Here is a 12,636-nt window from a genome sequence, read left to right on the forward strand (position 1 = left end):
GCATAAAACGGACCTGGAATCGAAGAGAGAAGGAGGGAGGGGTGTAGAAAGAGAAAGAGAGGGTTTTCCTGCACTAAAATTCTATCAAAAATCTGGGTTTTCACTATTTATATAGTCGGATTTGTCAATGAGACACGTCAACTCGTTGACGAGTCCTTTAATAATTTCGTCGATGAACTTCCTCCCTCGTCGACGAATTTTAGACTGTCCCAAAAACCATATTATTGTATATTATCCCTAAAACCATATTAAATTTAGGGATTCCATATTATTGTATATTGGTTTTTAGGGTTTCCATATAATGTCGGGTAATTTTTAGGATTTCCATGTCATTGAATGTTGTTTGGTAGAATTCGATTTACTTCCATATTTGTTTTTAGAGTTTCCATCTTAAGGCATGTTACCTTTTTTGTGTATATTTCATAATTAGATTCATGATTCGAATTGTTTCCATAACTTTATTTTTGTGTGTGTAAATTATATATGATTTACGTGAGGTTTAATTATTTCCATACTAGGGTATATTATTAAGTTTGGATTGATTGTTAATACTTGGGCTATATCATTGAGGATTTACGTATTATGATATATAGTATTAGTATTAAACTATTTTCTTTATTAGCTATTTGAAATTTCGGTCAAATACAAAAAATCATAAAAAAATAGAAAATTAGGAGAAAATTCTAAAAATATTTTTGATTTGACTCTCACTAATTGTCTTTTTGTTATTTCAAAATTTAGAAAAATGTGGAAAAGTATAAGAAATTAGAAATGTAGAATAAAGCCAAGAAAATTTTTCGAGACTTGTAAGTCATTTTTTGACACCATTTAAGTTCCAAAAACCTCCCAAACTAGTATTTTCATATTAAAAAAAACCTTATAAGATTTCCAAAATTTGGGAGTGTATTTTGTAAAGTATTTTCTCGATTTTCATCCCTATGATTTCATAAAAAGGGTACGAACTTTCGGGCTTCACGTACTTTTAGTTCTGAGGGAATATATATTATGTATATTTTCGTAATTAATTTATTTACTCGTATATTTTGTAAATTCACGAAAGAGTAACCTAAAAGGCTTTTTAAATTTACTTTGAGATAATTTCATAATTAATTAGGTACCGTTCGAAAGAATAGGCGTGTAGGGGGTACTCATACCTTCCCCTCGCGTAACCGAACTCTCGATCTTAGTTTTGATAACGCAGACTGATTCTACCCTTAATGGGGTAGTAATTACGTGTTCTAATCACATTAAAAGATTAGTAGCGATTCCAATATTCTTATTTTTCTCGAAAATATTAAACCCCATTTTTATTTCGCCACCCCAGGGCACCCGTGCGCCGGGTCCCAATTCTTATTTCCACATCAAAAGAGGAAATCTTCTCGGGTCTCTCATGACTCTATAAACCCCCTTTCTCACTGAAATTTTTCCACTATAGTGCATTTGTCACAACCATTTCGAAAGAAATGGATAATTAAAGAATAATAAATTTAAAGTAGAAGATTTATTTAATGTGTAAATCCAAAAATTAATTTTTATTTAAAAATTTAAATATTTATAGAATTGAAAAGGAATGGTAAAAAGCATATAAAATAGAATATTGAATATACAAAATTTAAATAATACATATGTGTTTCGCTTTTTTGGCTTTTATCGATTCTTTTATTTCTAAAATCGACACTAACACTAAAATTGAATTTAAAAAAAAATCAAGCTAAAATGTAAAACAATTTTGTTATGGTCCGGTGCTCAATTTTTTGATAATTTTTGTACACCCCAACCACTGATAACCAGCAGCTACTCTTGTTATCGGTGCACTGACCAAGCCTGTTATTTGCGCGGTAGCTTGGTTTTCCCTCTAATTCCTTCCTAGAATAGGAAGGTCCAATCCCTCCATGGCTACATCGTGCAATCTCCTATGGCTGTTGGCCACTGCTAAGAATTTCCTTAGCCAGCCCTACTCGTTCCGCCCAGTCCTACTGTTGGTGACGAATTTCTTGAATTAGATTATATAAAAATTTCCTCATTTTTAAATCAATAGGCTCAATAATCAATCTTGCTTACTTGATAATTAGATCACATACAAAAATTTAACATTTAGAGTCACAGAGTTAATAGAACAATATATTATATGTAATAATAATAATAAGAATTGCGAAAATATCAGCTTGGTTAAATTGGTCAGAGTATGAAAAGTACAATCACTTCGGTTATTAATTAATGAATAATATGGTATAAGGAAAATCTTAATATGAAGACGACAACCTTGATTCAATCATTAAGTCGATTGATCAATGATTAGAGTACAATATAAACCCAAAGTCCAATCATTTATTTGATTGATTAAGGATATTTTAAATGAAGTGCATAATCAAAATATTGAGTAGAGAGAGATAGGAGTGAAATGCAAATTTTATAGTGGTTTGGTCCTTGACCTATGTCCACTCTCCTAACAAACATGTTTGAGCTTTTAACTAATACTTGCAGTATTGCAAAAACATGACAACAACCCTACATTGTTGAACACTTATCAACAACTGTTTTGTAGCATCAGGGACAACAAAGTACTATGGGGTCAACAAAACCTCAACACTACCCTTGGCTAAAACAAAGTGCTTTTGCACTTCAGGAACATAGTCCTAGCTAGGATAACACCCAATATCTAGTGTTGAAACACTTTGAGAACACACTCCTAACTAAAATTTTATGCAAGGGAAAATAACAACTAGATGCTAAACCTCAAAGATGTTAGCCCCAATGTAGTAACCTGAACCTAGAAAATAAAAGAAAAATAAATGAAAGAAGAAGAAAGAAAATTTGAAAGAGCAGCACAGCAGGGACTCATTGACGAGTGCCCTGTGCTTGTTGACGAGGAGATCCTGAGAGCAGGAAATCTCAGACTTAAGGATTCGTCAACGAACCTCTTGTTCTCATTGACGAGTGTTATTTTTTGACTCGTCGATGAACCTTTTATACTCGTCGACGAGTAACAGCTTATAAATAGGCCTTGGATCATTTTAATCTGTGAAAAATTACTCTCTTCACTCTCTCTCACTAGGGCTTCGACCTCTCTGCCTTCTCTCTTCGATTTTGGCTTAGTTGGAGCCTGATTTGATGATCAGAAGTTACCACAAGGTTCTAGGGGTGATTCTCTCCAAGTTAATCGGAGCAGAATCGTGATTTGAGATTCCTAGGCACCACTCCAAAACTAGGATAAGGGAGTTATTTTTTAGATTAATTAGTTATTTGACTGTTTGAACTTAGAAATGTTAGAATATTGGGCATTCAGGGGTTGAACAGATTAAGTTAGGATTTTTGGAATACAGGGTTTCGTTTTTTTGTTCGTTTTAGGGAGAACTTCGAGGAACAGGTAAGGGGAATAAGTTATAACAACTTTTTATTAATTTTGAACCGATTAAATTCGAGTATGTAAATTTATATATATATGATTTTTTGAACGGTTTAGGCATTTGAAAATGATGGTTTTTGAATATAAATCATATATGGGAAAAACAGTGTGGCATGAGACTAACTTTTCATATTAAATTGGTTGTGAATACTGTTGTAAATGCATTGATGGGTTTGGACAATTTGTTTTGTGTGAGATGTTGTGAATACTGTTGTGAATGCATTGATGTGTCTAGATGACTTGTTTTGTGTGGTTATTTGGGTATTTCACCATATAACGTTGGCAGGCCTGAGAAGTTCGTTATATTATCCTTGATATAAATCGCAATATATCATTGGTAGGATTTGAGGAGGTTGTTATATTGCCATTTATATAAAGGGGGTAAAACGTTGGCAGTGACATGAGAACGTCATTTTATTGAATTATTATGAATAGGTCAATGTGAAAGTGTAACATGAAAGAAGTGAAGTACGTGCTGAGAACGATGAGGAGGGATGCTCAGTACGTAGAGGGAATGATGGAGAGGGATGCCTTGAGAATCACCGAAAGTGAAGTACAGAAGTGTAATACAAGTGTCGTATCCTGTGTGGATGTGATTGAAATGTATTGTTTACTGTGGGCGTGAGTACACGCATGCGAATTGAATGTGTTGTGAATGTTGATGTGTTCTGTTATGATGTATGATACGTGAATATGTGGATCTCGGGAATATGGTTGGTATTGGATGTGTGTGAGTACATGTGTATGAAATTAATTGCATGAATATTTATGACAAAGTAAAACTTTCCGCCCGATGACTTACTAAGTAAGGTGAGTGCCCTGATTAGTGTAAGTTGTAGCCACACCCAAATTAAAGGTAAGGTTACAAATGATATCAGAGCAAAGGGGTGTTTCATGTATGGGTGTGTAATCTCCCCAATCATCGGGAACTTTCGCTATAAATATTGGTTATGTATGTGTGAGTACAGTCTGCATATGGTTTGTCAGTTGCTCTTGATTAACAAACAGCTATATTTTGTATACACTAAAACTCATCTACCACACACTATTATAATTTATTCCATCCTTACTAAAAAGTGTCTCACCACAACGAATTATCAATTTTTCAAGTCTTTCAGGTGATCGAGCTTAGCAAGCTCCAGGGCAAGGTTTAGTTTTAGGTAATTATAAGTGGTTGTAAGATATGACGTATTTAAAAGTTATGTTTAAAATCTTGGTTATGTAATATAAAGTGAATGGATACACTTTTTGAGATGTATAATATAGAACTTTAGTATTTTAATTGGACAAGATATCTCTCTTCTCTTTATCTCTCATCTTTTTTTATATGCCTACTTACTTCAAGCATGCAAATGTATATACAAGAATGCAATGTGTGTATACAAGCATGCGATATGTGTGTTCCAAATGAGAAAGGGAGGGTGCCCTTTTATAGAGCAATAAGGATAGCTAAGAATTTATTGGGGTGGAAAAACAAAGGGTTGGAAGATGAAGATAAGGGGTGACATTCATATTTTTCATAAAAAAAAATCAAATGCTTTTGTGTATTAGATTATTTATATATAATGTTTAATTAGAAATTAAAAAAAAAGCCACGTGAATTTAAAATACAATTAAAATAATAATATTCATAAAATTTATAAGGGCACATTTAGCAATGAAAAATAATTTTCATTTTCCATTCTAGTTTTTTAGGAATTACAAAAATGCCATCCTATTTTCATTTTTTTTCAATTTTTGTATAGAAAATCTTGGGAAAAAAAATTATTGCTTTTCTATAAAAATGTTGAACGACACATTCTTTAGGGAACTGAAAAGGGAAGATAAAACTATTTTCCGTAGTGAGAACCCCCTAAAATTCAAAAAAGAAAAATATTAAATTCATTTTAAAAAAATTTCATCATTTTTCAACTATCATATGCAGTGGGATCATCCTTAGAACACTAAAAAGTGAGTTTAAATATAATAATTAAGTAAAATAGTTGTAATTGATTTCTTTTTTTATTATAATATTTTGTAATTTATACTATTTTGCATTTTCATTATTCTAATATGCTTTTTAATAGCTGTATAATTCAAAGATAAAAATGAACAAGCATCAAATTAGATTCTTTTTTTTTTTTTTTTTTTTTAAATATTAGTCAAACACATTGCTAGTTTTTCAGTTTTCATTTTTTGCTTTTAATTTTATTTTTTATTCATTCTTTCATTTCCATTATTTTTAATCCAAGTTAGGGCTGTGTTTTTATTTTTCTCATAATGAAAGTTATAGAATAAATAAATAAACTGTAATGATTGTCAATTATTAACACAAATTATGCCACTCTTCAAACATAAAATGGGTATTTTTTGTCTGAGAAATATTTTACACTATTATACTTCTATAGACATGTGCGCGGGCACCTAGAGAGAGGATCCAAGGTGAGAATTTTTAATTTGTATAATTCATTAGATTTGACATTCTATTCATGTAGATTCCATTCTGTGGAAATGCACATAAGCACTTCAATCCCCATCCATTCATCATGCATTCTTGGACTTCTTATTGATTGTTTTCAGAAAATAGAACAATCCAACACATCCCATCCATGAACCTTTACACTATTTGTGTCTTTTGGTTTTCACCAGTTCACTAGTTCTATTCATAACTTTACTAGCTTTGCAGTTAAGCATTATCATAAAAAGAAGTTGTTCCTCATTTTAGGAAGGAGGGAGGTTATAATGCCTTCATATTAACTAATAAGGCAGACTTCAGTATTTCCCAAGTGAAAGATGCTGTAAAGGAAGCATTCTTCTTTTTTTTGAGGCTCAGATGTGCATTATTCAGCTTGATTTCATTCTATCTAATTCTCATTTTATATTTATGATCTATATCACCATAAGAACAACGACTAGTGCGTCTTGTTGTGATGAATAAAACAGATAATCGGTGCCATTCTGCCTTCAAAACCAAAAAATAATAAGAGAGATGAAATTTTCTAAAGGGAAATCTAGTATTTCAAGTAGAATGAATTCATTTGAATGAGAACTTGGCATGTACAGAAAATAAAAGGGGCTGCCAGGCCTTGCATTAACCAATTAAAAAAAAACAAATATCTGTTTCCAAATTGAGGATGCATGAAATTTGTTTTCCAAAAAATGGGGGCTCTCGGGAGTGAGAACTTGTATACCGATGCCTTACGATTCAATATATGCTCGAACAACATCGACTATCGGAGCTCGACATATCGGACATTTTCTGTTCCTCCATTGCAACTCATGGGCGCACTTTAGACAAGTGCACATGTGCCCACAACTGAAATAATATCATATCAAATTTCTGTCAAAATGAGTGCTGCATGTGCTTGATCATAACTTTACAGTGAACATGTAAATTTACAAAAAGAAGCTTGGCTTTTAGAAGCAGCTGGTACCTGTACAAAAGTGAGTCAACCTGCATTTCATAGCAAATACAGCAATTGCCTTTCCTTGGTGCCTTCCAGGTTGATTTCTTCTCCTTGGCTGCACCTATAATCATACATCAAGGTCAATGGCTTGTCATGTTCATTGTTCATGAGGTCATGCAACAAATGAGATGGTGAAAGTGGGATCTAGGAGGAGGTGGGGGAAAGAAAAAGCAAACTTGACTTCTTTGCAGACAGATGTCAAGGGAGTAAAATATAATTTAATTCATTAATGAAAAACAATATGCTTATCAAAGTTTGGATGATCAAATGATCTTAGATATACAATATTTCCATGCTTATATCAAGATTGAAATGTTGCTTGTAATTTTAATTAAAGGGAAAGAGCGGCCAATCATATAGTACAAAACTATTCATCGAGGATTAGTTTTAGCATAAAATCCCTCCAATAGGGACTATCTTGTCAATATCCCCATCAACTCTCTCTCTCTTTTTTTTTTTTTTTGATAATCTGGAGCTCCAGACCCCATACAAGCCCTTCAGAACCCCCACTACTCCCCCAAAGGCTACAATGCCCCATCAATCTCTTGTCTAAAATTTTTTGTTTATCTGAAACTTTGTGTTGATAAGAACTGTAATATTGACGCAAATTAGAATGCCTGTAAGTTCAATCATCCCGATAAATATTTGATGTAATAATAATATTAATAATAATAATAATAGTAGTTTTGGAATTGATAAGGTATGAGATAAGCAACAGATTTATCCCTCTCTACTCACTTGAATGACTTGCACAAGTTGGAACTTCCTGTTTGATGGAGTGCTGCAATTTCACTTGCATCTCCATGCAGTTCTTTATTGACTTTTGTAGCTCGGACATCTCATAGTGGAGTTGCTCCATATGGTTTCTCAAATCATATATTAGTTCCATCTCCTGCAACATCAGCAACATTATTTTATTGTTTGGAAATTCCATAACTCATACACAAAAATGTACATCAAAGAGAGAAAAAACTCACAATGGCTGGATGATTTGTGCAAGAAGAGCATTGCTGGTTGTCATGGTTGTAAAACTGACATGGCAAAGGTTGACGCAAAGGCTCAAAGGCAGCTCGACAGGAACCATCACCAACTTCATTGTCATGATAATGGCTCCATGGCTCCAAGAGAGATGGTAAAGGCATTTGAATTGATGATGCAGTTTGATCAGAATAATCACTAACATCATGATATTGACGCCCTATTGGACTTTCTTCTTCCTCATCATCAGCATCTTCTTCTTCTTCTTCTTCTTCTTCCTCCTCCTCCTCCACCTCCTCTGCTTCTTCTCCTCTTAGTCCTAGTACTTCTCCACCTCTTTTTTGGCATCCACCTTCTTCTTCTTCTCCTCCTCTTCGTCCTTCTCTAGCTTCTCCTTCTCCGCCTCCTTCTTGGTTGTCCATTGGACGCATTTGTCTTTCTAAGAAAGACACCATCAAATGGTCCATTGCTTCTCGGAAGTCACTTGAAAGAAAAGATGTTACTCGTCTTCTGCATACAGAAATAAGAAAGTTGGATTGATACAAGTATGATCCGACCACTCAACTATCATTATAAAATTTAATATAGCCGGGACAATAATGTTATTCTTTAGACCACTCCCAAAATAATGCTCTAGAAGCATATAATCTTTTAGATGAAGAGAAAGAGGGAGAAAAAAGACAAAACAAAGACAACAAATATAAAAATGAGAAAAAAAAAAAAAAAAAGAAGAGAATTTGGGATACCTTTCAAGCAGCTGCCGTACATCCTCATTGTCTGATGCGCTATCAAGCATCTCTTGATACCGTGCTTGCCTCAGATCTTCCCAATCTCTTTGCGGGCGGGAAATATCACTGAACCAATCATAATTAGCTCCTGATAGTTGCTGATAACTGGCATCTTGTTCTTCATCAATCACATTCTCCTCCCAAATATTCAAGAACATTGGTGTGCCTGGACTTTCTTGTTTGTCAGAATTGCTGATGCTTGAGCGTGTTCCTTGGCATGTGACATCTGAACTCTGGCTTGCTTCTGGATGAAGTTCTTCTAGTGTATATGACCCAGAACATTGTCCTGATGGTTTATTCTGCTTCTCAGTTTCCTGATAATCATCGTCACTGAGATGATTGGAGGTAGATGGATCTTGCAAATCCAGCATGTTACTTACTACATTCCTATGATTCTGCTGCTCAGTTTCCTGATAATCATCTTCATTGAGTTGGTTGGATGTAGATGGACCTTGCAAATCCAGAACGTTAGTTATTACATTCCTATGATTCTGCCGCTCAGTTTCCCGATAATAATCTTCATTGAGTTGACTGGAGGTAGACGGATCTTGCAAATACAACATGTTATTTACCACATTTCCGTGAGGGCTTCTCAAGTTTGCATCACCAACTGTGCCTGTCCCACCTTCATGAGCAACTCCAGTGCTAAATCTCTCCCTGCATTTTTAATTGGCGTTCCATTTTACTAAGGAAAATTAGATTGTTGCCCATAAAATAAACAAAGCTAATTAATATTACACATTTTACGATCAATAAAGCTGGAGAGGTGAAATTTTTTTTATAAATCTATTGAATTACGATCATTTAAACTATTTTGCTCGTTTGCACAAAACCAGTTGATTATTCAAGATTCATATTCAATCATAATGGCAGCTGCCAATCATAAAGGACCCTGGCTTTCTCCTTGCTTTGGAATAATGATACGGTAACATTGACATAGGAAATCCAAAAGCATCAAAAGCTCAAATAAAAGCAATAGGTGATTCACCCTTTGCATATGCAAGAAAATTAATTACTTTTATATATTTCTCCAATATTAAGAACTTCTCGCACCCAAGTTACTTTCTCGGGGGTGAAAACTATGGAACACTTAATTGTCAACATTTCAAGTTGATTGTTTTCCTTGCACAGGTATTGAATTGAGATAGATAATCATGGCGATTCATAAAGAGCAAAACTTGCTTCTGCTATCCATTGTATTTTAAAATGTAGGGCTGTATCATGTGGTTAACTCAAAATATTTATCTAGTTCAAAGGTGCAATAAAGAAGCAGCATTTTTATTAGCTTTCTTTCTTTTCTAGATCACTATAGCTTTATCGCTGCACTACCATATGCATTACTTATTTGAGTGAACATTGCATTTAAGCAACTACACAATACCAGACGTATCTTGCATTGATCCAAATATTAAATTCAGTGGAATAAAGAATTTCACTCATTTGTTTTGTTCCCTGCTCCTGTAATATAGCTTCCTGCATGTAAAAATGAATAAATAACTAGGGAAAATTATTGAAGCCATGGCACACAAGAGTCCAACAATGCTGTGTTTATGGCCCTAGAAAACTAAAGGGTACCATCTTACGTTCCACATGCCACAGCTTACAGTTGTGCACCAAAATAAAATGATTCACATGTCTGTGCAATATCCTCGTGAAGAATATCAAAATAAAAAGCAAAATTTTCGAATGTTTGATGAGGAACAAGAGTGGGTTTACCTAAGCAGCATAATGCTAGATCTTTGTGGTAATTGCTTTGATTCAAATGTTGTCGCATGTGGACTCCGTTGTTCTTCAACTCCTATTGCACGGTGTAAGAACCTAAGCCGGAGCAATGACTGCATAAGAAGCACAAAAGTGAAATAATAATAATAATAATGTAATTCCTAATGGCATACAATAAAACATAAATGGAAGAAATTGATTTTGGGCAATTGAATATCACCTGAATGCGGCCTCGTTGTGGGAACCTCGAAACTGCTCGACGCTCAACCAGACCCTCAAGCTCCCTCTGCCTATCCCGCTCCATTTGCATCAGCAAATCATTATATGCTTGCCGCCCTCTTATCCGCGGAGAATTTACAGCCTGCGTGAAACTCCTCCTTTCCAATTGTTCCAACATGGGCAAACGTTCTCTCGAGACTGAATCATTTGCATCATGATCATTATCCGTTGTCAGCCTCCTCACGATATCGGCAACTCTGATCCTCTCGCTTTCGCCAGCATCCGAATCCCGGCCCTGTGGTGAAGAATGAATCTCACTTGGCACTACTCTATCAGACTCCCAATCGGTAAAAGACGACTCCTGACTCAACCGAAGGCTTTCATCTCTTTCATCAGCAGAGGAGGTACGGCTTTCATTGTGGCATTGTCCAGAACAGGTTCTGCCTGAATTTGAATTGAAGCTGTTGGAATGATTAAGCTTTGTCTCAGCCTCAAAATCTCTCCATTTCTGAACAAGGGAAGAAGCTCCCAGATTCGGGATTTCAACAGAGCTATCCGACGGAGCCGGAGAACTCTCCCTCATTAACGTCGATGTTCTTGATGACACAGTTTGCGAATTGGACAGAGCCACGAGCTCTGCCTCGTTGCTCTGCCTCTCAATTGTGGTAATCATTTCCTGAGCTTGCCTAGCCGCCCAGCGATCCAGAATGTGCGAATGCCTTGGGCTTATAACTGACGGCGACGCCTGAATATTTTTTGCAGCATTAATATTCTTGCTTGTAAGGCGCAAGTTGGGATTCGTGATGTCATGTTGAGAGTTTTCGTAGGAGCAGGAACCGGAGCCTCCGGCCGGCGGCGAAGCAGAGATTGAAATGCAGGTGTGGAGGTGATCTCGGACCAATTCTTTGAGGTTCTTCTCAAAAGCAGCGTGAGCAGCTCTGGTGTCGCTTTCTCTGCATCGGTCCTGGCGATTGTGATCTCTAAGAACATGGCCGAATGGGGAAGAAGACGAGGCGAATTGAACTTGGGAAGACGCCATTTCCGATCCAACTGGCGGGATACTACTCAATACAGAAGAACTTTCATTGGAAGAAAAACAGGTTAAAAGACGAGAATCCAACCATCCATTCAAACAACCCAACAACCGTGCGTCAACACGTTCCTCTGTTATTCTTCCTCTAAAATGGAAAATCCTCAAAATGCAGAGAGAGAAAGAGCGAGAACAAGAGGAGGAGCGAGATCCACCATTCCGGAATGACAGGAGCCCGCTTTGGCGTCTTAAATGGTCAAATGCCGTTATCACACGAGAACGGACGACCATAGATAACGACTGGTATTTATTTTTTATCATATAATTTTTCGTTTCATTCAACTCATTTTAAGGAAACAGGGGGAATGATTTGAAAATTGAGAACGTCTATTTCAAGGCAGGAAAGCTTGGAAATTTGTACAACGTTCGAATTATAGAGCAAAACAGAAAGTAGGATTCCAGGAAACTCATATTATATACATATAATTATATATATATATATATATATATATATATACTTTTTTCCACTTTTATTATTATTTTATAATAAAATATAAAATAGTATTTTATTTGAGAAAAAATTTCCCGATTTAATGTTTATGCAACCTTACAATTTGGTGCTGCGAGATTTAAACAAATCTCGCAAAGCCAATTTAAAGAGAGACGAACTATCATAGTGACGCGTGGTAGCAAAACTCGAAGGATGGTCCTGCGATATTTATCCAGGAAATGAAATGACGTGTGACGCATAGCAAATCTCACAGGACCATTCTGCGAAATTTGCTTGATCTGATCATTTCCCTTTCATTTCACTCGCAAACAAAGAGCAGAGAGGGCCGTCTGCAGAGGGAGTGTTTGTAGAGAGAGCAAAGAGCAAAGAGAAGGATGGCAGTAGCAGGAAGCGTACGAGCGCAGGTGACCGTTCGGTGGACTTGAGCAGATGACTGTTTGGGAGAGGATTGAGCAGGTGACCGTTTGAACGGTCAGGCGAAAAAAGTTATAAAAAGGGGAAAATGAGTTACATATTTTTCTTACCGTAAAACAAAA

The 12,636-nt window shown here is 35.6% G+C and overlaps 1 protein-coding gene across 1 annotated transcript; it reads right to left on the bottom strand.

Annotated features, from left to right (window-relative positions):
- Positions 1 to 6,380: 6,380 nt before the first annotated feature.
- On the bottom strand, positions 6,381 to 11,848 carry LOC131159705 (uncharacterized). Its single transcript, XM_058114820.1, has 7 exons — positions 10,561 to 11,848; positions 10,335 to 10,453; positions 8,577 to 9,275; positions 7,830 to 8,340; positions 7,591 to 7,744; positions 6,820 to 6,913; positions 6,381 to 6,701 (listed from the first exon to the last, which is right to left on the bottom strand). Exons 1-7 carry the CDS (start codon positions 11,596 to 11,598, stop codon positions 6,584 to 6,586), a joined length of 2,733 nt encoding a protein of 910 aa, XP_057970803.1. The 5' UTR covers positions 11,599 to 11,848; the 3' UTR covers positions 6,381 to 6,583.
- Positions 11,849 to 12,636: the final 788 nt, after the last annotated feature.

Source organism: Malania oleifera, chromosome 7, assembly GCF_029873635.1.
Source record: "Malania oleifera isolate guangnan ecotype guangnan chromosome 7, ASM2987363v1, whole genome shotgun sequence".
Taxonomy (NCBI): domain Eukaryota; kingdom Viridiplantae; phylum Streptophyta; class Magnoliopsida; order Santalales; family Ximeniaceae; genus Malania; species Malania oleifera.